This window comes from Numida meleagris, chromosome 2 (genome assembly GCF_002078875.1).
Source record: "Numida meleagris isolate 19003 breed g44 Domestic line chromosome 2, NumMel1.0, whole genome shotgun sequence".
Taxonomy (NCBI): Eukaryota; Metazoa; Chordata; class Aves; order Galliformes; family Numididae; genus Numida; species Numida meleagris.
Window position 1 is genome coordinate 84,012,004 of NC_034410.1, and position 27,070 is coordinate 84,039,073.

The 27,070-nt window shown below is 41.6% G+C and overlaps 2 protein-coding genes across 31 annotated transcripts in view; one reads left to right on the forward strand and one right to left on the reverse strand.

The window, feature by feature from the left end:
- Positions 1-19,901, forward strand: part of LOC110394552 (poly(rC)-binding protein 3-like) — a 498,677-nt gene extending 478,776 nt beyond the window's left edge. For 18 of the 30 annotated variants that reach the window (XM_021388493.1, XM_021388486.1, XM_021388487.1 and 15 more), the window contains 2 exons: positions 3,168-3,337; positions 8,729-9,403. In XM_021388493.1, the coding sequence (XP_021244168.1) occupies positions 3,168-3,337; positions 8,729-9,077 (519 nt within the window). In that variant the 3' untranslated portion in view covers positions 9,078-9,403. Of the gene's footprint in view, positions 1-3,167; positions 3,338-4,569; positions 6,132-8,728; positions 9,404-11,233; positions 11,664-17,781 lie in introns of those variants that run through there. The other 12 variants (XM_021388502.1, XM_021388497.1, XM_021388498.1 and 9 more) reach the window with 7 other exon arrangements.
- ZNF830 (zinc finger protein 830) lies at positions 15,392-26,266 on the reverse strand. The gene is made up of 10 exons (XM_021388504.1): positions 26,047-26,266; positions 25,817-25,916; positions 25,396-25,516; positions 24,830-24,863; positions 23,293-23,504; positions 22,122-22,212; positions 21,417-21,480; positions 18,706-18,786; positions 17,269-17,345; positions 15,392-16,068 (listed from the first exon to the last, which is right to left on the reverse strand). Exons 1-10 carry the CDS (start codon positions 26,166-26,168, stop codon positions 15,885-15,887), a joined length of 1,086 nt encoding a protein of 361 aa, XP_021244179.1. The 5' UTR covers positions 26,169-26,266; the 3' UTR covers positions 15,392-15,884.

Sequence of the window (27,070 nt, forward strand, 5' to 3'; positions counted from 1 at the left end):
AATCCACATCTGTGAAATGCAGCATTACATGCAAAGTTCAGGTGGCTTTTGTGGTGAGGGACATGTTGGGGACTGAGTAGCAAAGAGCCTGCTGTACTGCAATAAATGGGTAGCTACAGAATGGGTTGGGCAGCTGAAGGCAGGAGAAAGGTCAGTCTTGAAAAGAGAGATACATGTTTGGATGCAATTTGACATGGCTTTTCCTCCAAAGAAGACAGCTTATGTGCTAGTATGTAAAATGGAAGGAAAGAATCACACCATCGTTTGAGTTGGAAGGGACCCTTAAAGGTCATCTGGTACAACTCCCCTGCAGTGAACAGGGTTATCTACAGCAGATCAGGGTGCTCGGTGGAATGTCCACTACCTGGTAGATGAAAGCTTCTTCCAGAAGCCATCAGCTCTTTAATATTTTGGATGCTGCACAAATGTGAGCAAGTAAAACAAGGACGCCAGAAGCATTGTTGTGGCAAAAGGAGAAATGTATTCTATGTGCTACCTGCGGTCAGGTGTCCAGTGGTCATGACTTGTAGAGCAAGTTTAAGCAGCCCATTGTCAAAGAATGAAAGGATGATTTGGGGGAGCTTCAGACTGGATGTACGATCACGCACTTTTCTTCTTGCCAAGTATAATTTTAAAGCAGTCTGTAGTAAAGTCTTGAGCAGGCTTCCAGAATCAGCTCAGCACAACACACACAAACTTGGTGTCTGCATCACAGACAGTTGCCATAATCAGTATATGAATTAACAGCACTCCTCCAGACAACTGGATTGTTACCTGGGCCCATCTGGACTGAACCCTCCATTTCTAACCTGAAGTTATCAGTGAGCCTAAAAATTCTTTCTCCTGACGCACCTGCGTTGAAAGTGCTGTCCAAGGACCTGTAGCACTCACAGGTGACAGGCCCTGCGCAGCCCAGAGGTGCCTTCCCAGAGCTGGTGACTGCAGCTTGCTCACCACACACCTGAAGAGCCAGCTGTCCTGCACCTTCCTCTGTCATGAATACTACAGGTAATGACAACACCATGTGACAACTGGACTTCCTGAAATCCTTCTGAGTACATTTTTTATACCTTTATGTATTTTTACACGTTTTTAGACCAAGCAAGTTCTTTGCAGCAAGTAGCTCTATCATATTTCTACCCTTCCTCTTTGGACATACTGAGGGAATACGTGCAATCTACTTTTTTTGTTCACAGTTAAGACATAATTATTACAGGGATGAGAAACGTACTCTGTCCTGCATATCAGTTGACAAGTGTCAGAGGAATCTGAAGATGTTTTGGTTTGCCTCACTGATGCCTGACAGAGCCTAAATGCTGATAGGAAGAGCGTCAGATGCAGCAGATAGGTTCTTGACCAGGTGCTTCAGGCTCATCATCTCAAAGCCAAGTAAAGATTACTCCGTTTTTCCCTCTCCATGCTCCATTCTGCTCCCGTAACAGCAAACACTTCTGACCAAATTTGGGTAAATTACAGCTGGGATACAGCATGCAAATAGAGTGGATTGGGTGCTGTCAGTGTTTCTGTTGGATGATCCCCTGGCAGGACTGTCTCTGCTCTGCTCTGCTCATACTGATGGCCTACAGTGAAAAAAACCAAAAGCCCCACTGGCTGGTGTTTGCACTGCTACCTGCTCTTTGGGTGCTCATCTCTCCTGCTTCACCTTAACTACACGTGGACCATGGAGACCAGTGAGAGGAAAGCACAGAAAGCAGAGAGATCTTCAGTAGAGGGGTGTGTTCATAAGAAGCGTTTTCCTCCAAGACAACCTGGCTGTTGTCTGGTTATGTTAATGGTGGAGCACACACAAGGCTCTGCATGGGCACCTGCAAGTAACACGCTAATGCAGGTCCTTAGGATGAGGACAAATTGTTAAATGAAGCCCTCCTTCTCCAGCAGGGTGGGAAATCCTGTGTGTGCTCCTGAACCCCATTCTTCCCCCTCACACATGCTCTTGTGCTCTGTGTCTGTTTTGGCTGCCTTGCTAGCTGCTTTGTCATTCTGCTCGTCACCAGGTGTGAAGCAAAGATTAAGGGTTTTCTTGTTTTTTTTTTTTGCTAAAGTGCCTGGACAATGTGAATCTATTTCTGCCAAGATACTGCAAGTACCGTAGCGACAGAAAGGGTAACCCATCAGGAGGAGTGGGAGGGAAAGATGATCATCACTGCTGCATCATGGCACTTCTTTCTGCCAAACAGGCTGCACCCTTCCAGTGTGAACAGTCCCATAGAGCCAAGTTTGCATTTTCTGTGGGTTCTGGGCATTGCAGTGTTGTTAGCATCCATGCTGCTTTAATAGGAAGGCCTCCTCCTTGTCTCTAAGGAAGACAGAGCATCTCAGCTTCAGTGTCTGGCTCAGTGCCCACATACTCCTTGGGGCTCCCTGCACTCAGTCTCAGATATCACACCCCCTATCCCTGGCTGCACCGCACTGCTCCTTTGTAGCATTCAATACTTTTGCAAATATCATCTCAAATCCATAAGGCTCCAGCAACCTTCAAAAAAAGCTATCAGTTGAAGATAACACCTAGGTAATTTTGCCCAAGAAAAGAGAGAGGGATCTGAGGGAACACAGGCTCAGTTTTATTTACAGAATATGAGTTCTTTGAAGAAATACAGCTAAAAATAATATATATGTATATGTGTATGTATATATACACATTAGTGATTCTTTTCCTACACCTGCTTCCACCTGCAGTTGCACAGCTGTAAATCCCACTGACTTTAATAGTGCAGGACAGGCCCATGCATCCCCCTGAGGCTTAGGACTGGCAGTGGCAGCGGAGCTGTGCAGGGGCTGGGTGGGAGCACGGCGTGGTCTGTCCAGCCCACAGCTGTGCTGGGCTGGCTGTCAGTGGGGGCTCAGACTGGGCTGTGCCTTGTATTCATCAGCACTACAACACGCTGTCATTTTATGCCACAGAAGACAGCTAAATGGTCTGATGTTCTCTTGATGCCTACCTATGCAGCAGCAAAAACTTGATTTAGAGACATGGGAACGTTGAGCTGGTAGACCATGCTAGCGACTCCTTCCAAACAGCGCAGCAAAAGTCTTTTGATTTGATACTGAGTCTTTCATAAACTCTGTTTTTATTGATAGTGCAAATTGCAGTGAAGTGGTTTTTGGCTCTGTCCGTGGCACTAATCTTAGTCTTTGTCCCACTCCAGCTAATAGGCTGCATTATTGGCAGACAAGGCAGTAAGATAAATGAAATCAGGCAGATGTCAGGAGCGCAGATCAAGATTGCTAATGCCACAGAAGGCTCTGCAGAACGACAAGTTACAATCACAGGATCCCCCGCAAACATCAGCTTAGCACAGTACCTCATTAATGCAAGGTAAGTTGACTTTGTAAGTGATAATGCTTCCTCAGGATTGCTCTGACTGCTCTCCTGCAAATGTCTGTCCTGGGTAGACCCAGAAAGTTGCTTTGCAGTGTCCATTCTGAATAGTACCATTTGATTCCCAAAGAATTGTGAAGCCTGTAACATTAGAAGTTGTGTTTACTGTCAGTTTATGTGGAAAGCAGCTTAATCTGGTGCAAGTCCAGGTACATTTTGAGCAACAAAAGCTCAAAAAAATCTGAATACTCACAATTGCATCCACCTTAAAATATAGGTGGATTAAAAATGGCAATTATAACTTCTTCAGAAGGAAATACTTTTTTACAGACCTGTTTTACTGTTCTAAATGGCAAATATAATGAAACAGATTGCAAACCAGATTTAATTTACTAGCTGGAAATTGCCACTCGGAGTTGATACTAAACTGACACGTGGTTGCTAAAAAGGCACAGGATTTATTTTTTCGGAGACAGCACCACAAATTTGTAAAAAGCTTTCCCTAATGAGACAGAATGAGACTATCTGCTTTGCCACTTCTCAGCACCAGGATTAATGACAACACTGCTGTTTAGCTAAGCCACTGAGACAGCTTAAGTCTCTGTCAAGTTTGATATGATTATTTAGAAATATATTAACATTGATACCGCTTTTATTTGCTATTACGCCAAGAAGAAAGTGAAGTGGATATGGTGCTGTCTCACAGAGCTAATTGTGATTCAAGGCAACAAATGTTAGGAGTAGCTACATATTCTGTTGCTTTGGGGTTTGGTTTTGATTTTGTGCTGTTTTTTTTTTTTATTTTCTTTTTAAAAGATACTGTGATACAAATTGAGTGCTGTGTTTAATTATGTTTGCTGTTAAGGTAGTAGAAATTATGTCATTTATATACAGAGCTGTGGTCATGGTAGGTTTCCGAGTTCCTCTATGGTCCAACCTCCTGTACACCTCAGTTCTGCACTGCAACAACTGCAGCCATTGTAATGAAGGATGTTTGTGCAGCTCTGTATTACAGCAAACAAAACTATTACTTTTCATAGTTCAATATGGAAATAGTTTCCTAGAGAAAGACATATTTAGGAGTGGCGTCATGAAGCCTAAGATAAGGTGTTTCCAGACGCCTAAAACAACCTACGGCTCTTTTGATTTTTATTCTTTATAGCAAATATAAGTCACTTCCGTAAGCCCTGTAATCAAATAAAAATGTGTTCCCTCCTTTAACCCTTAAGGATATGTTCTTCTCTTGGTGTTCAGGGATTCCCCACACATCGAGACGAGAATAGACCCCTTCATTTTTAGTTGCACAAACACCATATGGCATGCACCTGGATCTCAGAAGATAACAATTTAAGATCTTCAAGACAGCTAAAGCATGCAAATAAAATAATGCACTTATTTATGGAGTTGCAGTGAGCTGCTCACCAGAGACAGAAACTCTAGTGAACAAACCTCTCTTTGACTCACTTTAGAAAAGCCTGTGAACTCTCACAATTCTGTTTAATTACTGTTTAACAAATCTTTTGATGGAATGAGATATATATGGGGTCTTTTAAGATACTTTTGCAAAGAAGAAAACTTCTCAGCAGTCATATACACGGATGCTCTATCTATACCCTGTGAAACCAGAACATATTTTCTTCCTGTTGGCTTTCTAGAAAGTCATTTGTTACCATCATCTACAATAAACCATCATATATTATTATGTACCATATGTTGAAACTGTATTTAGATGAAGTGACTTCATTTGTAAATGAAGACTCTTAAAGTAATGTATAATAAATTAAGTTCTAAGGTGACATAGGATATAAGGTGGCTTTTTCTTTTAACGAGTTACGTTGCTCCAGATTTCTCTTTTCCCAAGAGAAATGTCTGCCCAGTGAGGTGCCACCACAGCCGCAGCGCTGGCTGGAAGTACAGTGCAAAGATATAGTTTGGGATGTCAGAATATATATATCTATATATTATATAAAATAATAAATAAAAGCCATATAAGCGTTCAGGGTAAGATGGACTTCTCTTTTTACTCTTCCTCTCCAAGATCTGACATTCTCGTAGGTTTGGTTTCCAGGGCCAGTATTTCTGCATAGATAATGTCTCACAGCAGCATGGGATGTGAAAAACCTATCCAGTGTATTCCTCTAACTGTGTGTATCCGTAAGCTACTCTCCAACCAAAGTTGCCATTTATATATAGCAATTTATCAGGTTGTTTTAGGAATATTATTGCAATCTGGTGTTGAATGTGTACATAAGATTAAGTACTCTAAATTACAGATATATAAGTACATGGATACAATATCAAGACAGAGATTTAAAACTTTCTGAAGTATTGTTTTCATTCTGTGTTGACTATCCAAGGGTTGAACTCTGTATTAGCAGAATTTGTCCCAGCTTGTTTGCAGTAGAAATGTCTTTTTTTCTTGTAAAATCTTCTGTCTCTTAACTGGTAACCGTTGTAGTAACTGGATTTTCATTATCCAATTACATCTTCTAGCTTTTATTAAGAATGAACCACAGCTTAGGTTTCCTATGTAATATTTGACTTTGGGGTGTAAGTGACCTGTAGCCAGCAGCACTTTCTTCTTGTTGAAGAGCAGTTTCCTGAAGATGTTTTTCACTTCCGTTTTGATGAAAGATTCATTCACAGAACAGAATCAACAAAGGCAATCTCGAGATTTATTCCTTCCGTACGCTAGTCGGGCAATGCAAGACGTGGCCTTCAATGTATGTATTTGTAAGTGTAGCTCTTCAAAGTGGAAAACTGGCATAATGAAATTCTGTATCAAGTCTGCTCATCAGCTTCCTTATTCAATTCTGTTGTATGTATAACCAATTTGGGAAACTGCCGCTGTCACAGGACAAGCTGAAAGCCAACCTGATGTACTTTCACCTCACTCGTTACCACCAGAAATAAAGGTGAAGTAATGCCAATTAGCGCTTCTGTTGTACCTGTGCAAGTACACCAGGCAGGGAGTCTGGGTGGCTCATCACCAGTGCTAAGCCTGTGAGGTCTGTTCTCTGTGTTGGTGCAGGACAATGCGTTCAGCCTCAAATTCCATCCATATTTCAGTAGGAATTCATTATTTTTAAATACAAGGCAGGCAAATTCGGAAACACTTGAGTACGGCATTTTCTTTCTATATGCCTCCCTCCCAAAATCACACTAATTTAGAAATGTAAAAAAAAAAAATCAAACTGCATAAACTGACTTTCTTAAAAACAGCTAAGGCATCGCCATGTAACTCCTACATGGAGTTGGACTGGGTTCACCGTTTCAGTGATAAAAATAATAATTCTTAATATAAACCCCACTGTGCAAGTAGATTGCAAGTAGCACTTCTACCAGTGCAAGGATGCTGTTCTCCCTGCAAAGAATGATTCTATTGTTGAGGTTAGCAAAAAAGGTGCTCATCCATGGGGCAGATAAACATCACAGAACATAGGGTGAGAAAACCAAAGTTTTACATTCTACAAGCAGGTCTGCATTTCACACATTGCCTTCCTCCCCTCCCAACCCATCAGAGAAGATGTTGTATCTTCTAACTTCCCAGCAAAGGTACTGAGGAACTAGTATCACGAGAGCCCTTTTCTTTTGAGGGGAGGAGTGTAGTACTCAAACATTTCCCTCTCCACAAACTCCTTTCCTCGTCTCAGATCAGCTCTAGGTATCCTTTAACCTCACCTTTAGCAGCAGTGCTTTGGGAATCTGTAGTCCAACATCACTGCCCATTTAGCGCTCGTTTATTGCTTGTGTGTTTACCATCACACTACAAGGGGTCATGCCTTCTGGTTGTTACTTTTCTCTGGCCATGAGCAGACCAGGGGCTGTTCCTCACAGCTGAACATAAGTCTCAGATGAGAAAAAGCAAGGTTCTTCTACACCCTGCATAAGGCAGCCATTCCTCTCTGCCACTCAGGGTGAGGAGATGGGCTACTGCTGCTGACCAACCCCTTAGCTAGGAAGCCTGCCCAATACCTGATGAGACTTGATAATAGGTGGCAAGTCCCCTGCCAGGCAGCCCTCTCTGTGGTGGCTCACTGTGCTTCCACATGTATAATGGGAGCCTGTAATGATTTGCTAACCTGTAGTCCTATTTATGTTAGGCAGTAATACCTCCCAGCTGGCTACATGCAAAATGCATACTGAAATTAGCATTTCCAGATTGTTTGCTGACCCAAAGCACAGTGCACAAGCTGTAACAGACACATATCAAAGTAAGGATTTAACCAGGTAAAGATTTTGTCATGCAAAACAAAAAAAACGTGCCCTTGGAATTACAGTATTTCAATGTGTAAAAAAGAAAAGCATAAGCACGCAGGCCAAATTCTTCTGGCCTTCCAGTGGGTGGACTTACAGTAAAGTGAATGTTGTTTGATACCTACATGCTCCAAAGAGCCTTTCACTTCCTTGGAGTAAGAGGTTGGGTCACTCTGAATTGCCTTGTGCTCTCTGGGTCTGTGTGATGATGTTTATGTTGTATCGATGTAGTACCTTGTCTGTCAGCCGATGGGTGATGTTAACTGTAATCGTTGTGATGAGCTCAGAATGGATACCACTGCTGTGGAAGCCGGGGTGTTGTTCCAATGTTCCTTTTTCTCTAATTTCCTTTTAATTAGATGCATAAGTATTTTGTTGTGATTTTAGAAAAAAAAGTCCAGGGAAGTATAAACCTAAGTAAGTGAACACGCTGTCTGATCAGGTTTGTTTTATATGAAAAATGCACACTGACCTCACAGTGAATTAAATGAGACCAACTTTGTGAAACAAAAGCTTGACACCATACATGGGAAGAGCAAACCACCGCTTAACAGCCTCTCATCCTAGCAAAATGACCAAGAGTACTATTTCTGTCACAAAATTGACCAATTGAAAAAAAAATTACCAAAACCCCCCCGTGTCCCCTTTTCAAAAATACTGTAATATTTTGGAAAGCAAAATTCACTATATCAGTGCTGGGGAGTAAACTTCATAGTTCTTTTAAGTTTACTTTTATGTTTTGTTTTTTCCATCTTTTTGCCATTACCTGCATTCCTTAGATTTCTTTTTTTCATGTGTAAAATAAACTAGCCGAACCCCCCAACCCTTTTTTTTTTTGGAAAGAACTTACTTTAGTCTCAGTAACGTTTTCACCATCGAGTCATGAAAAACCCTTTTGTTATTTCTCTTCTTTAACACATAACATGTTCCTCCTTTGACCCTCATTTTCCCTTTTTTCTCTCTCTTCCCCTCTCCCTCCCACTCCTCCGTCCCCTTGCCCACTGATCTAACCCCCGCCCGTTCGTGGTCGCTCTCCCCCGTCCGTCCGTCTGTCCATCCCTCCCTCCCCGCCCCACCGCCCTGGCTGGACCCTCCCAACCTGTTTGTTCCTCTTCCTCTCTTCGTTTGCAGCTTAGAGATGGCTAAAGTCAGCACCCAGACCGCTTCCGTCACGACCCCTGTTGACCTCAACATGAACCTCTCTCAGTCTGCCACCCCTACCTCCACCCCCACCTCCATGGCCGTGCTGGCGGCCGCCTCCGCCGTTACCGTCAGTACCCCCCCTCCCCTACCAACTCTGCCAACCACCCACTATGCCGTTCCTGTCTCCAGTCTGCTTGGCATGAAAACTGTCCCACTCCTGGCACTAAATGCCGCGGCCGCCGCGGGGGCCACGGGGAATTTGTCCGCTTACACTGCCAAAATTCCTTCGACGAGCGGGGTTAAGAAATCTGACCGCCAGAAGTTTGCTCCATATTGAAGGGATGAGACACAATGCAAGCTCTGCCAGCTCTACCAAGAGTCTGTGGTAGATCCTAGTAATCAAGGAAACAATATGGCATCTTTTATTTTCTGTTAAGTTGCTAGTGTCAATGTTGCCACCTCCAACCGTCTTCCACTTGCCATAATGACTAACACCCAGGCGCCCGGCAGCAACTAGTTCCAACAGCTGCGCGGGGCCGAGGCCAGGCCCTGAAGGCCCCACCTTCCCCCTGCCCACAGGGATGGCGGCCTGGCAGTACCAAAGGCAGGCAGGCAGCAAGCCACGCTTCTGGGGCTGAGAAAAACTCGTAAATGATTGGAAGACAATGAGGAAAAAAAAAGATCAGGCCCCCCTGTGCTTTTCATAGAAAGGGCACCACAACTTTCTCTGGTTCAGGAAACCATAATTCTGAGAACTGAAGTCAGGGAGGGAGAACAGGCCTCAGCCCCCCCATATTTTTTTTCCTTCACTTTGACATGTGACTTTTCCAAATTACCAATACTTGCTCCTGTAACTGCTTGAGAGCAGGTACACACCAGCCATAGTGTGCTGGCCCCTGCCACCCTCCTTCCTCCAGGCCCAAAGTGCAGTGCCATGCCACACACCATCCAGCCCCAGCATACACACTGCAAAACCTGAAGCCAACAGGAGAAATCTCATGACCTTAAGGGGTCACTTTGCACTTTGTCCAGCCAAAGTTTTGTTCAATTTTTTCCATAGGTTTCTGTAAAACATGATTTTCTGTTTAGCTCACTGCTAATAATGTCTTCAAACTGCACTGTACTTATCATAGAATCACAGAATGACTTAGGTTGGAAGGGACTTCAAAGCCCACCTAGTTCCAACTTCCTGCCATGGGCAGGGTTGCCACCCACTAGATCAGGCTTCCCAGGGCCCCATCCAACCTGGCCTTGAATTATCTATCTAGAATCATAGAATGGTTTGGGCTGGAAGGGACCTTTAAGATCATGTAGTTCCACCCCCCTGCTATAGGCAGGAACACCTCCCTCTAGACCAGGTTGCTCACAGCCCCATCCAGCCTGGCCTTGAACGGGTCCAGGGTGGGGGCATTCGCAACCTCACTGGGCAACCTGTTCCAGTGTCTCACCACCCTCACAGTAAAGGATTTCTTTCTAATATCTAGTTTAAATCTACCCTCTTCCAGTTTAAAGCCATTTTCTCTCATCCTGTTGCTAGTGCATCTAGTGCATATCAAATGACACTCGAAGGTTGCTGCCTACATAGATAGTATTCCTTCCCACGTATTACATCTGGATTATTTAATACAGAAGCCCAATTGCAGCCAAGTCAAGGAGAGAGCTGGGTGATGTAATGGCTGGTTGCTAGCTGTTGGAACTAGTTTTTAACTGCATTTTCTGTTTGTCCATCTACCTTCTTTTTAATTTCTGCTGCATAACTCAGTAATGCAATATTGTTTTCCTCACCACTTCCAAATCCAGAATCCCATTAGCCCGCCATGTTCATCCACTTTGCACTCCTTGGACACAAAGCTTTAACAATTGAACTGTATTCAGTGCATTTTAATATAAACTAAAAACACAGTGCAAATGCAATACTTTTTAAAACATGGTATTTCAAAGTGTGTTATTATTATTGTATAGGGCTAAGTACTATTCCAGCATTCTGTGTCATTCATTTCTGTATTCTGTGGGCTTTTCTTCACCTTAGTACCTTTGCACTAAGTTGTGTCACTGTAACCATTTGTAGAATTGCCACTGTTACAGTTTGCACTCCAGATGGGGTTTTTGGTTGCTGGAGTTGTGTTGGGTTTCTGGTGGTGGTTTTGTTTTTTGTTTTTTTGTTTTTTTGTTGGATTTTTTTTCTCCTTTTTTTTTTAATAGAATGAAGGAAAAACTGGAAATAATGTCAAGGTACCTCAGCTATTTCACAGCTCTAGAAAAAACACTGTAAAATTGTTTTGGACTATTGTAAACTGTTCCAATAACTGACATTTTAAAAAAACAAAAAAACAACCCGTGTGAGAAAACTTGCCTGCACTAAAATGCTGTTCTATGCTGGTTGTACTCAAGTGTTATTTTTTTAATAGTGAGAAGATTTTTTCTTTTTTTTTTTCTTTTTTTTTTCTTTTGCATTTTTTTTTTCTTTTCCTCATTTTTGTTCCTACATTTTAGGCTGTCTTCAGAAGTTACTGGCCTGGGGGCTCTGTAATGTATCTCATCATGCCCTAGTGCATTAGCCACCAGACAGGACTTTTCCAAAGCCCCATGAGACAATGCTTTCTATGGACTAATCTACAGAGGAGTTTCTGCCATTTCTAACTTTCTTATTATTCTAAGACATCAAAAGAAAATATTTCTTTTACTCTTTAAGCAACTGTGCTTCCTAACTCTTGTGTTGCTCCAGTTTTAACACCGTTGTGGGTCATAACATAAAGCAAAGCAAAGTAATTTTCGAGGATTAATTTCCATCGATGTTCATGCTTTGGCTAATCTGTATAAAAGCATGGGCTGTTAGTGTTCTAAACCACTGTATTCAGCTAGAGACTTGACAGTAAATTAAATGAGACGTTTTTATAAATAAATTTTTTCCTGATTTAAAGAAGACGTGGTAGCTTTGTGCATACAACTGTTGTGTTGTTTAAACTTTGTTCTTTGTAACCAAGTTGCTAATTTGTCATTTGAGAAACACTATTTTATGGATTGTCAAACTAAGATCATAGACAAATTGCTTGTTTTCATTAACGATTAAAGGTTTCATATCATCACGCTTCAGGTCCCAGTGCTCATTGGGAAAGAGTGTAACAACTGTGCAATACTGGCAATGCTAAGAAGTGCGCTAGCACTCTTGTCCTCAGGAATGCTGATTCTTCACATGATTAGATGGATCCAGATTGCGTAATTAGCACGGCAAGCAGTATTTCTGCAAATCTTTTGTTTTTTAAGAAAGCTGCTCCTGGAGTGCTTTTCACACAGCATAGAAGAGACAGAATTTGGCCTCTTGCTACAATAAGCCACTGCTTTGTATCTGTCATGTGTTCTCCCATGCTTATTTTAAGCTCAAATGTTTGCGAAAGGAAAAGAACAAAAGAACAAATTTGGGTACTGCACACAGAATTGTTGAGGCTTTTCATTTTTTCCCATTCCCAGCAGCAGTGTTCAGTGACAAGGCTTCTCAAGAGCACCTTTCACCAGTCAGGAAATAAGCCAGCAGCTGGGAGGTGCATTACAATTTGCATCATTAAAAAGGAGGAATGGAGTAGTGGCCTACAACCTCTCCCATCCTGTCCTGAAATACCTCATGAGGCATTCACCACCTTCTTTGGATCTGCTGAAGCACTGTAGTCACAGCATCAAGTTTTCTGTTCACCCTTAAGTGAAAGACGGGGCCTAGATCCAAGATGTTGCTGCATGCAGCACTTCTTGCTGTGCTGCGGCCACCTCTCCTTTCCAGGGCATTGGTAGTCTTTTCACATTTACTGCTTTATCCTGTGCAACCAAAGTTTTTGGCAGTGTAAGCGAGTAGCATCCTTAGTGATATGAGCTTCATTCCACAGCCAGCATCACCGCTCTAAGATCTACACTTACTTACGTCTTTGTACTCACTTTGGGGTTCCCTTCATGGCCCTCGCTGGGTACCTGTGCAATATACGGCTCGTTTTCATTGAAAAATTGGGTGCAAAAAGCTGCAATGGATCTGGGTCTTGAGTCTGATCCAGGAACTATGATATATCCAAGACGTACATATAGACCTGGAAACCTATAGAAGTTAACAGCTTTTTCAGTAAGATGCAGAAAAAGGGCAATCTACAGAGGAAGATTACAGAATGCTTCATTGCATCCCAGCATGCAGAAAGCACGACTCAGTGTTGAATTAGCTATTCCAAATCCTAGGCCGCTTTCAGTGATAGGCTGTACCTGATAAAATTCTATGTTAGTACTTCTCAAAACATACTTAACTCTTTTAAAACTCATTTAACTCTTCAAGAGAGTGCTGAAGCTGCTTTTGCAGTGCGGACATGCGTATCTTTCATTTCCTAAACAGCAAGCACTGTTTCTCTGGCTAGCCTGCCTAGTGTAAGTGGAGAAAGAAAAAAAGGAAAGAAAAAAAAAGAAGAGAACATTATTGCAGCTCAACACAAAGTAGGTCAGAACTTCGGTGTCCCAGTGAAGCTACTAGGCAAAGGGCAGCAGCGGCTCTGTCATGTACAGCATCTTTCACATAAATAATTACCATGTGTCTCGCAGAATTGGCTACGGCATACTGAGATTTAAACTAGTTCAGGGGCACGTGTGTATGTGTGGGATAAGCAGGGGTAAAATGAAGATGGAGACAAAGGAAAAAAGGGAATATTTTGAGAGCGTTTTGGCAAAAAAATCACACAGGCAGAAATGTGATAACATCTAGGCTGATGATTGATTTTAACTTAATGATTTTAGTTGGAAAAGATTTCTGAATGGCAAGAAAATGTTCCTGAATAGCTCTGACATACAAAACAGGAAACCAAAAGGCAAGAAGGTACATCTGGAGGAAAAAAATAATTAGGAGAATTATCCTAGATAGAAAATTAAATCACTCATACCCAAAGGTAAATAAAAAAAAAACCACACGCACCTGACACAAAAAGGTCACTCCCCCACAAGGGTGAGCTACCAACTGACAAATAGTACAACTTCTGCAGCTTTCACATCATCAATTTGTTACCAGAGTTCTGGCTAACACCTCAAATGAAGTCAAGCAGTTCTCTTGTGTTTCTCCAGTAGAGAAAGAAGTAAAAATGCTGCCTGGAATAGTCAACCAAAAGAAAACAAAGGCAGATGTATTCAGCCACATAACCTAGCCCACTGCTGACAGGAATTTAAATTTTAATTATAGTGACTTGTAATAAGCAAAATTTGTCTCACCACAAAAATGAGTTTATTGACAAGAACACTGACCTAATTGACACTGATATTCTTTCTACACAGTACTTATGTTTCTGAAGCAAATTTTAAAATTATATGCTTCAGAGGAAGAATTACGGTCGCATTAACAAATGAGAACATTGTTTTTGTTAGGTCTGTTGTTGCTTTATATGTTTTTGTTTTATGATCACTTCCGTGCTCTACTGTACCAAATACAGAAGTGCTTGTGGGAGAAGGGTTAAGCCACAACAGCAGTTTATTTCCTATGTGCTGGAAGAGAAGTTAGCTCACAGGTTACCACCACCTGTGGTTGTGTGCACTTGGCAGAGAACATTTAGCTACCAATAAGTCGTTAGAACTACCACAGCCTGAGCCTCTGGGTACTAACAGACAGTGGTATTGGAAATTGCACTGCACGCATGCACACTCATTTTGCCTCTTGAAGTCATTAAACTATTTCAAAACCACGGAGCAGGGGAACAGCTCTTACATTTGGGCTACACCTGTCACTACTGTACAGATAAGTAAGGATTACAAATTATTTGGTTCGCAAACATCTTTGAGGTTTGTTTTCTTTATTTAAAACCTTACTAACTTGTTTTAAAACTACTGTATTTGAAAAAAATAAAGAGGAGAAATTAAGCTGTTCCTTCACAAGCGTTTTGATAAAACTCAGACTCGCAGCATGGCTGAGGTTGTCAGGGCCCTCCGGATCCACCTGGCCCGATTCCTGCCCCAGCAGGGCCACCCAGAGCAGGCCCACATCCAAGCAGCTGTAGAAGATCTCCAAGGAGACTCCAAAGCCTCTCTGGGCAGCCTGTGCCAGTGCTCCATCTCCTAATTAAACCCTAAATTTAAACCATGCATTTTTCCTATTTTTTTCCAGAAGCCATCAGCAAATTTGACATACTTTAGTATTTTCAAGTCAAAAATCTGCTCAATTTAAAAGCTAAAATCAAAAAAAAAAAACAAAAAACAAACCAAATGCAAGACACTCACCAAAAGTTCAAGGTAGTTCTTCTTCCTCCATATCCCACTTCTGTCACGTCTTTCAGTTCTTGACTTCCACTTCATCTGTGTTCATCAGAATATAAATAAATTTCAGATGCTATCCATTATCTTAGTAAAACTTCCAGTGTTTATAGCTACACAAGTGATCTTACCTTGGCAGCTTCCAGTGCAGTATCTTCCTCTCTGGTATTTTGTTACCCTTTCACTATCTGGTTATGCAAATATTTGCACTGTGTTCCCATCCCTCTGGTTCAAAGCATGTGAGGTGTGCCATACTATGGCCACATTAAGCAAAACAAAAGATACTACAAAGAAAAGTCTCCAGTACTGTGACACATCACAGTGTACACTGTGGAGAAGCTGTAGTTCAGCATTTCTGAGTTCGGCAGTTCTGTACACAGAAAAAATCGTAAAAGATCCTGAAAAAAACCAACACTTTATTAAAGGGGGTGGGGCCGTGGAGAGAAGAGAGCTTAGGAACTTTTCAGGTAACATAAACGCATAAGATTTTTTCCCTACCCACTCCATGTAGGAAGTCTCTGTAAGCCATCACTTTTGCTAGTCCATTACTTCTATACGCAATAGCCCAAGTCTCCGTATATCTAATGTTAGCAGAAGCTTTCAGATTCTTCACTTAATTATTAAGCCCATTAAAATACCTCTGGTAGGAAAACAGTTTTTTTAATCAGAAAAGTACACTGAATATCGTAAAACATTTGCAATATACAGTTTTTACAGTCGTACACCATTGCGGATCTCCAAAGGTTGGAGTTTCTTTTTTGTTTTCTTGTATTACACAGTTGGTTCTTTACCATCTCTCGAACCTCTTTAAATAAATATTTAACAAAAACATCTCACTTCTAATAATGGAAGAAGTAACATCGTGATAATCAGCCACGTTGCAAGAATGCTACAACAAAGCCCCTTTCACCCGCCAGTCTTGAGACAGCAAATCCTGCAATTCTTCTTCATCTTCGCTACCAATAGCCTCATCCTCTTTCTCTTGCGTTGCTCTTAATCTCATGGCTTCCTTATATTTCTCCTTCATCAAATCCTGGCGGTTGCGCAGAAGCTCAACACGACGGTAACACTCACTGTTGACGAGTAAACCATTTATTAATATCTGTGGCCTTTCCGCATTAAATGATGATTTATTTATTTATTTATTTTAAACTGTGATGGATCTGCTTCTCCAACTCTGAATATAGAAAGGCTTAACAGCTTCCAACCAGCTCTTCACTGGAGATATTCAGATCCTGGCTGGACAAGATCATGAGCAACGCACTCTAGGGAACCTGCTTTAGGAGGGGGTTGGTCTAGATGATCTCTAGGGGTCCCTTCCAACCTCAACCATTCTGTGTGTACGCCAACTAAAAATGCTCACGCATCTTCCCTATATTAATCAAATAGAAACAGTCCAAAGGAGAGGAGAGGTACGGTAAATCCTCCAGCAGTGAAAGGTAATCCAAACACTGAACAACAGCAGTATGACCACAAATTGGTTTAAGAATAACAAAGATCCTCAATCTCTCTCCACACAAACGGAGGTGCCGTTCTTTGCTCCACTTACGGCTTTCCTATACTGTACATCTGTGAGCACTGGCCATTCATTTTGGTATTTGAGTGGTCTCTGAACTAAAGGCAAAAAGGCAGCACAAGCGTTCAGATCCTTTATGTGCTTACTGAGTACTATACTAGAGACTCATTAAGTAAACGAAATTACTGAGTTTCAGCTATTTACTTAGAAGTTCTTATCCTCAAAATACATTTTCATAACAATAATTCTACCCATTTTAATACGCTATTTTGTTGAAAATCAAAGTATCAGCCTGATTTAAATCAATCTTTGCTTTTTTCATTCCTGTTTGCTTGGAAGAGTCAACAAGGAGAGATGATTGTCCGAACCCTTTTTCCCCCTTGTATAGCCACAAAATGATAATTTACAGGCATCCAGAGCTCAATATTTTCCTTAGCCTTCAAACATAAGTGTCAGATTTGATTCTGAATGTAATTTGAAGCAGTCTGCAATTAAAGGCATTAGGAACACAAACAGCCTTTAAGAATTTCAGGAAAAAATTATTATGGTAACTTGAAATTCCTTTGCACCAAAATTCATGTTTTTATCAGGTATTCTGAGATTTGAGGGAGTCTTTCTTTCTCCTTCATATGTTTAGGCAATTAACAAAAGTTAGTATCAGAGAACATTTAAAGTTAAAAATGCCTTATAACTCTAGTCAAAGAGTGAATCATTCCTGCTGAAGAACATAGTTTGAGAAAAAATTTGATTTACTTACATCTGCTCATCAATTTCACCAATCTGACGATCTAGCCGTCCCTCCTCGTCTTCTTCTGCCACTATTGCTTCTGAAATCTAAACAAGAAAAGCTCTAAGAAAACTCCTCCTCATCCTGACCTCCACTGTAGTTCCTTTTCGGCATCCGTGTCTTCCCTTCCTTCCCTTTACCCCAAGTCACGCGCCTCGTAATTGTCCATGTGCTATACATATACACCTTCATAAAAGACTCGAGGCATATACAGAAAGAGACTGACCTGGTTTAATTATAAATTGCAATGTTTATTCTTAAAACTAAAATTTAAAAGTAGTTTGGTTGCTTTGGGGTTAACTTTGGAATTTCTCCACACACCGCTATTTGAAAAAGCACCAACAAACCTCGTGCATTCAAAGTCAAGCTGGAATTGGAGCTATAGCCCAGTACTTGAGGCTTAGTTACACAAGCTTATTGAAACTATTGGTTTAAGTTTTCCCACTGGATCCCAAAGTATTTCTAACGTGTTATTTTTTTCAGCATATACTTTCTCAAATCTGAATGTCTGGGAGATGCTATGCAATCAATGGTCCACGCATAACTGAGAAGATTCCTTCTAAGACGAAGAATCATATGAATGGCTAATGCTAGTAAAATGTACCCACTACTGCTTTTGTATGAATATTTCCTCTGTTTATAGTGTGAGCGCTTTAAAATGAGCAATGACTAATTTTTGGCACCACTTTTCTTAGCAGTTGACGTAGGAGTAATTACTTGCGATAAAAATTTAAAAACTGGCAAATATTCGAGGGAAACAGGGAGAACGTTACATTTCCTTAACACCAGTTTTATGTGGTCTGAAAGGAGAGAAAAACCTGTTCGGGAAGACTTACCACGCAATGCTAAACGGGAAAAAACGGAAGTAAAGAAAAATTGCGGTCAACTTACATCTCACACACACAAAGTTCTCTGTCCCCTTCCCAAGTTCTGTGATTCCTTTCCAGCACACTTAAGTTAACCATAAAACCCAGGTTACTTACACTTTATAGATCCTTTTCCAAAAGGGCAAACAAGTGGTGGCATTTTTGTTTGGTTTTTTTTTTCTCCTTTTTTTTTTTCCTTCAAGGTTAAAATAACTATGCCATCTAAAGAATGGCCCATAATTATGTCCCGTTTGCATACAGAACACTGACCTGAGGTACATTCTATCTTACTGAAATGCAGTTTAATAAATGCAACTAAATATATTATTGACTGGTTCATCGTCAAAATTTTTTTTCAACTTAATTTTCCTCGAGTGGAAGAACCATTTGCTCATTTATAAAGTGCATTTAACCATACACTGCGTTGCAGGCAAACAGCTGACAAATGCATGTCAGTCATTTCACAGAGCTGCATGAAACTGTTTTTCTCCTTACTGTGTATAGCATTTAGAATCAATAAAAATAAGATTCCGTTACTTACTGTGTTGACCTGTCGCATTGCCTTCTGAAATTCATCCCATTCCTTGTCCATCTGATCCTTCGGAGCATCAACTTTTCGCACCTAAAGGTGGTGACAACACAGCTTTAGTGATGATTTCTGCCTGGCAAGCCACTGGAACACTCTAAAAAAGAACTGGAAAACCAGCACAGATTGCGCTGTGCTCTCAGACAAACAGGTCAAAAAATATGTACATCACCTAAAATGAAATAACGATGATAACGCAGCACCACAGCTGCTTTGGAGGAAAAAATCTGACTACTCTTGGATTTAGACAAGAAGCTTGGCTATAGTATTAAAGAATAACTGACTAAGAATGGATGGTGCGAGGTATCTGGACTAACGAGAATGACTAATCCCATTAGTTTAACCATCTGTGATTTTGCTATGTCAAGTGATGACGTATCAATTCTTCTGTGAGTTTCCTGTTCAGTCATAAATTGGAGCTATCGCACAGCTCAAGAAGTAGTAAGCTATTTGTTATTAGCGTGACACAGAATGTTAAGTCACTAATGTTAGGACAGTCTGACCACATTCCAAACCTCACCTGAATTTATTGGCTAACAGAAGAAATAGAGAGCTACACAGCACTTTTTATGTAAAGATTCCGTAAAGCTTTTTGTTCCGTGGCAGACATCATGGGACTGCTAAAGTAGAAGCTGCAAGAATAGCTTTAAGATTTACAAATAAGGTAATCAAAATCAGACTGTGCTTTTAAGTAAATTTGCTCATCTACCTGCATAACCAAAGCAGCTCAAGGTTAGAAGCTGTGGCACGCATCACATATAGGAAGGAAAATTATGCCTGGCTCTGGACAGGATGGAAATCATACTGCTAGGAGAACTAAGCAGTTTGTACAGAAACATTCATGACATCTTTTTACATCCGCTTTTCTTTTGTTCATCCCTCTTTTTGGTAACACAACAATCATCATCTCAGTAAAGAGTTTGCTATGTTAGGTTCTGAGTGATTATACAAAACCCAGTAGCATGAATTAAGTTTATAGAATATATTAGAAGCTTCCAGGCAAACTGCATCTTGGGAAGGCATCATTTCCTTTTTCTGTTTTGTGATTCTTTTTATCATGTGTGTATGTACTGTGTTACTATGCATTGTGGTTGTCCTTTGTAATTCATAATTATTTGTATTTCTTACAATAAATTTAAACACTAAAGCTATTACTTGTCCAACTCAGAATTTATATGCTTTCTAAGTTCCTGATGTAAAGAACCAGCACTTCCCACACGTCCATAATCTCCCCTCCAAAAAGCCTGTGTTAATTCCAAAAATAATTATTTTGTAGATGACTTCAACACACAATCACTTCAGTCACCCCACTGCAAGTGATGCCACAAACATTTTCCTTCCCCTTCATAGTAGCTCAACATAGGAAGGGCTGATTAAAAAGAACAGCTGCAAATCAATTTCAAGAAAGCTTAATGGAGCATGTATCCACTCATAAATGTTACCAGTTAAGGAAACAACCAGAACAAAGATCACTAACCACTGTCCCTGCGTCCTCCCAGATACAAGCATATCCTCTATCCTGATAGACATTCCCACTTTGTACAAGCTTCCCAAGCCATGGTGCCACTTTCTACTTGAAAAATGTGACACACCGTCATATTAGAAAAAGAAAACCACCAGTCTTTTTCAACTGTGTATCTCAATACTCAAAAAGTCATTCCTCAGACCTGTTTACATACTTCCACCACAGAGTTGTGTGCAGGAGCGGTGCTACAAGAAACTTGCCACACCGGAGACACCTGAGCTTGTGATTCTGATAGTGGGACTAAATGAACATAAAGAAGTGTTATTCACTGAATCATACTGCAACTTAAAGTGTGAACTAGAGAAATATGCTCAAGGAAAATAAATAAAACTGCATGTCAGGAATACTGTTATTTTGGTAGAGAAAACAGGAAAGTCATCAAGTCTGTTAAATGATACAAAATCACCACAACAAAAAATTGGTACTGTGCAAGTTGAAGGAAGTCTGAATGAAATTGATCAAATTCCAAGGTTTTAAATGGTGACTTCTTGGAGAACATCCACATATCACGAAAAAACCCACAGCAATAAAAGATGAGAGCTGAAAACTACATTCACTGTTGTCGTATGCCAGTACTAGAGATTACACTGCTTGCCATAATCTAGCTGTTCTCATTCCAACAGGCTGAATAATATCACTGCATGGTAACTCCCATGCTTTTCAATAGGGTCTCTCAGAGGAGGCTGGAAAACCATTTTTAAATACTCGATTCAGAAGCAGAATGGGGGTACAAAAATTAGGTGAAATGCTTTTCCTGGGATGACTCAAAGAAATAACAGGTGGGTTGCCCAAACCTCAATCCAGCACTTAAACGAGCAATTTGTTTCACGCTGTAGTTCCACGAAGGAACTGCAATCAAAAATACATTCTGAAAGATATTCTAAAAGCCTCCACACATCTTTTCATGCCTTTTAATTAATACAGAATTAAATTGCAGGGTGATTTTCTTATAGAATCATAGAATTGCTCAGGTTGGAAAAGACCTTCAAGATCACCAAGTCCAACCGCAACCCAACCATACTACCCTAACTCGAACAACCCACTGGTACAACTAATTACTGGCAAAGCATCCTCAGCACCAAGAAAATTACTACAGCCGACAGAAATAAATCCAGCAGCATAAAAAGATCTGGTTACTTACTTTTGCATCCACTTCAGGATCATCAAAGAACCCTTCTGGCAAGGCCTCAGCAGTGTTCTCTTTCCTGAAATGTTTGATTATGATTATTCCAAGTTAGCACTTTATAATAATCTCTTTTATTGTGGAGATATAAAACAGCCAAGAATAAAATCCTTAATGTTTATAGAAGGACCTAGAAATGAAGGAAGTTTTGTATGCCGTAAATTTTGCCTACAAGACTTGTTTCTTTGCTCAGGTCTTAAGTAACTCGCAGGGAACTGCACAGACAGGTTTAAACCTCACTGCCAGAACAGGAGCTGCAGCTTAGGATTCCCAAACTATTTGTTCCAGTGTGCTACGTATCCAGACATTTTAATACAAGTCTCTACCTTTGAAAGGCTAAACCAATGTCTGAAGAAGTGCAGAAGTGAGCTGAACCACTTGCCACCAAACAAGTAAGCGGTTTTCTTGAAACAGCTAAAATCAGACGCTAAGCTTCAAAAGTATCATCCATTAAAACCTGCAAATAGAGATGTCTAGCAGACACTATGACGCTGCTCCCATCCCTCGCGTGCAACACGCTTTCCTGAAGTAACACTTGATACCAACATATATACAAACTATTCCAAATACAAGTTAACAGTATGACAGATTATTAAATGACTGCAATCTGTATTTCCTGGAAGGGTAATGTTTATTAATAACTGCCAAATTCTGACTGCTTACCGTTCTACTGTCTTCTCTTGCGTCTCTGGTTTCTGTATGGATCCTGAATGGGAAACTACAGGAGTGGCTGTAGTTCTGCTGTCAAAGAAGTCTAAAAGAAAGTAAAGAAGCCTATGAGCAGAAAGAACAACTGTCTGAACTTCTGTACAAAACTCTAAGTAGACAGGAATTTACACTAATATCTTAACTGAATCAAGGGAAGAAAAGTTAGACATTATTGTACTTGACAGCCACAAACAATTACAACAAAAAGCGATCAGCGTGCTGAGAAAACACGATAACAAACCAGCAAAAAAAAAAACCTCTCTCTCCTTTCTATCCCTCCAGTAGCATACCCCAACCAGTTAATAGCAATAATCAGAAAATTAAACATGAACCTTTCCATCATCAATGAAATCAATAGCAATTATCATCAGGCAAACAGCAACACTGTGAAGCTCAACAAAGGAAAATACTGGGTGCTACACCTGGGATGCAGTGCTGCCCGACACAGGCACAGACTGGGAATGAGTGGCTGCAGAGTAGCTCAGCAGGAGGGAACCTGTGGGTGCTGATGCCAGCAGGCTCAGCATGAGCCAGCAGTGTGTCCTGGCAGTCAAGGGGCAAACCACATTATGAGGTGCATTAAATACAGCACAGCCAGACGAAGAGGTGACTCTCCCACTGTATTTAGCATTGCTGCAGCCTCATCTTGAACACTGTGCACCGGTTTCACAATATAAAAAGGATATTACAACATGAAAGCACCCACAGGAGAACAACAAAGCTGCTAAGAGGGCCGGAGGACACGTCCTGTGAGGAGACTCGAGCTTTCCAATCTGGAAAGGAGGCTGAGAACAACCTCATCACTCTCTGCAGCTCCCTGAGGGGAAGCAGAAGGAGGTGCCAGGCACTGACCTGGTCACTGATGGCAGGACAGGAACGGCACAAAGCTGCCAGGGGAGGGTCAGGCTGGGCATTAGGAAAAGTTTCTTTACTATGACGGTGGTCAAACACTGGAGCAGGCTTCCTGGAGAGCTGGCTGGTGCCCCATGCCTGCCAGTGGCTTTAAACTTCTGGTTAGCTCTGAAGCGGTCAGGTAACTGGATTCAGTGATCTCTTCCAAATAAACTATACTATTCTATTCTTATGACACAGCTTCTTCTTACTACACCACTTCATTCATCATTACCTGTTGGCAGAGAATTGGGTATTACTTCTCGAGTTGGAGGCGGAATTTCAGTTTTGTGCATAACAGAAGATTTGTTTGGTTGATCTGGTTCCTCTTCTTCATCGTCATCATCATCATCATAATTTCCTGACAATAAACTGGGACCGGGACCTTTTGAAAACTGTTTGTTTGCACTGTTTTGCTCTGCTTCATCAAAAAAATCTGCTGGTAGCCTAGCAGAGAATACACAACACAGCAAAAATCAGTTTGACTCTAGCATCTGAAGTCTATTCAGTCTAAAAGACTGAGCTGCTCACACATCTTGTACAATATGCTAAACCATGCAGCTACAGATGTAACCGCTGTCTGAAGGCAACACAACTGTTGCTTTCTTTTGAAGCTCCCCAGGAATGCTGAGGCTAGTGCTGAAAAGTATTCCCGTTACGTTTTTGTTTTAGAACACTCAATATAAGAAACGTTAATAAAAATATCCTACAACAAAGTGAGCCTGAAGGAATGGCAGCTTAGGGAATTCTACTTGTGCGCTTACAGTTATCTGCATCTGTATACCTGCTATTAAATAGAAAATTCGTAGCTCAGCAGTCATACAAACGTCAATTAAACCCAGATATCCTTCATGTCTAAGGCTACTACTCATTTTGGGTTCCTACTGAAGCTCAGAACTGCAGTTTAGAAGATCTGTGCAGGCTCAAGAACAAGAAAACTCAGGTTTGCTTGGGATAGCTGCAGGTCTCCAAGTCAAACATTTTCCTAGGTTATATTCAAAAATAATCATACTGATCAATCATCAGTAATCAATAAACCTCTCAAGTGCCAATTTTACACGCACATAGAATTCCAACAAGGTAAGTGTATTTTAGAGTCAAGATAACACCACCTAATATCTATGCTAAATAACAGTTTATCCTGAGAAAATTTTAACAGGAGATCTCCCGTGGCATTTATTCATCCCACACTGACGTCCAAACACCATCAGAAATCTCACATGGCAGCAAGATACATAACCTCATCCCTTGAATTCAAACACACTTGTAACTTTGCAAGAGTTCAACTGCAAGATAAGTATTTATGTTAAAATTAAGTAAAATAATGTCTTAATGAAGATGCATTGATGGCATTTGTTAACAGTTTTTGATACTAAATATTATTTAAATGCATACTGAAAGATCCATCTTCATTGCAATAATCTCTTCTGCAGTACAGCATCATTAAAGATTGGAGTGCATACCACAGTATAATTATTTTCATTACAGTAGACAGTGTAATAATAACACACATTAATCCTTACAAGTCTGATACTGAGAGTAAAGGAACTTCTGTTTTGTCACAGACACTAGAGTTAACACCACGATTTTCTCATCTGCGCAGAAGATGCTGCCATATTTGGGAATATACACTTGCATTAGAACCTGAGCAGAAGCAGGACTTTGCTGATTCAATCTTTACCCTTGGCTAGGAAAGATGAGGAAGAACAGCATGAGAAGGTTAAAAACCAACACAGGTACAAACAAAACAATACATGGTAAGGTCTACTTACCCAGATGTAGATGTATGTGGCTTGTCATCTGTGCCTGCAGAACAGCCAAGAGCCATTTCTTAGAACTCATGCTTTTAAAACAAACCTATCTTGCTAACTACAACAGCAGATTCATAAAGAGATTATTATCATCATTCATCAAGACTTGCAAATTAAATGCCCTAATGCCATCAGGTATAATGAATGCTACAGAGAGTTCTGACCCTACGCACGTAAGGTGTTACATTAAGTTTGTAGTGATTACTTTGGCTCTTGCACTCACTTAAACACAGCGTAATAGTTTGCCTTATGGTACTTAATGTAACACAGAAAAGTAAAGACATTCCCTGTATACGAACCACAGACAATGAGTATTTCAACTCAATGGCGCAGAGAAAAGAAGGTAAACTACCAAGCGGATCAGTGAACTCATGGAGTAAGACACACGTTTCCCCCTTCCAGCAGCAACAGGCTGACATTAACTCAACGGTCACTGGCTCACACAACAGAGCAAAAGAAAACCAGGCACAGAAGACATAAAACAGCCAGATTCTACCAAGTGCTTTACAAGTATTTTCTCTCTTTACCTTTTGTTCTCTTTAATTGTGTACTTTCTGCATCAACAGTTTTTCTCTTGACAGGCTGAGACGACGTACTAGCAGCTGAACCACTTGCTGCCTGCTTTGCGCCCTTTAATTCCGCAACTTTCTGTAAAGAAGCACAACATTTAAGAGGCTTTCCTATCAAGAACGTTTCGCTATCAGCTTAAATCGCAACGACTTCAGAACACAACGCTTCTGGCGGTCTCTTACACGACTCAACGTGGGACCAGAGCAACACGGCACCTCACAGCCCACCCAGCCCCACCTCCCTGCCGTGGGCAGGGCTGCCCCCAGCAGCTCCGCTGCCCAAGGCCCCACACAACGCGGCCCTGAGCTCCTCTAGGGATGTGGTGCCCGCAGCCCCCGGGCAGCGCCTCGTCGCCCCCGCTCACCCACAGGCGCTCACCTCGCGGTGCTGCTTGCCCAGGACGTGAGTCTGCCACAGCAGCTCGCTCTTCACGGGCGCGCTGCACAGCGTGCAGCTCAGGTGGCCCAAGCTGTTGTACGTGACGACGCCGTTAAGGAAAGAAGCGGTGCTCTGCGCGAACCCTCCCCCGCCTTCAACGATCCCTCCCCCCCCCCACCCCCCAGCAGGAATCGGGGCTGCGGGCCCTCCGCCCGGGCTGCCGAGGATATTTGGCGAAGGGCGATTCGATCCGCTTCTTGTCCGCGTTCTGCCGCTTCTTCTCCCGCATGAGACGCCGCAACTCCTCCTGCCGCACTTGCTTCCGCCCCGCGCCCACTCCGGCCGCCGCCATCTTGTCCCGGCGAGCAGTGCGCGGGGGTAGGGCCGGCGCACAGAGCGAGACTGCGGCTCCGCCCCGCACGGGCGGGGCTGACGGCAAGGGCCGCCCCCAGGCTGGGATGTGTTTTATTTCTTCCTTTTCGTTTACATATACGATATGTAAACGAAACGATTTACGATAACACAATAAAGTAAGTGAATAAAAACTCTGGCCCCAAGTTCCACATTGTCAGGCGTACCACTCCGAACCATGAGTGGGCCACTGAAGCCCAAAGAATCCCCAAACTAAGCAAAAAGCATGACTTCAGGTTCACAAGAGCAGCAGTCCGGAGAACTTCTCACTAAGCGCTTCACCAAAACCAGCATATTTTAATGCGTAGAGTAAGCCATGGAATGGCTCTGACCCTGCAGGAGAGCTGCCCCGGGGCACCTGGCACTAACTCATTATAGAAGTGAATGCATTTAGGTTTTAGGTAACTCTAAATGCAACCATCCATTTTCCATCAGGAATCAAGTAATTTTTTATACTTGATAGTCAAAACAATTTTGTACTGCATCAGTTTGTCTTCATACACTGACACTTTTGTCCCAGAAACCAAACACCCTTATAGGAAGAGTTACCAGAGAGTCCTCAGCTCAGGACACACACCCTTTGCTGAACCCAGAGGTGCTGGTGGGAGAGGTTCATCACTCTTGTTGCCTCCAAGTACCACATTATCAAAAGTACTACATAAAATCCTCCAGTTAACCCATCTGGCTTTGAGATGTATTGAGGACATCCTCATGCAAACATCTCCAGAAACAGCAATTTCTGGGTGGGAGAGATGGAAAATAGCTGAAGCCAACAGCCTTTTCCATTGATGGAAAGATCAAAAAGGCAATGTTATGTTCTTACCTGAGAGAAACCTATCAAGC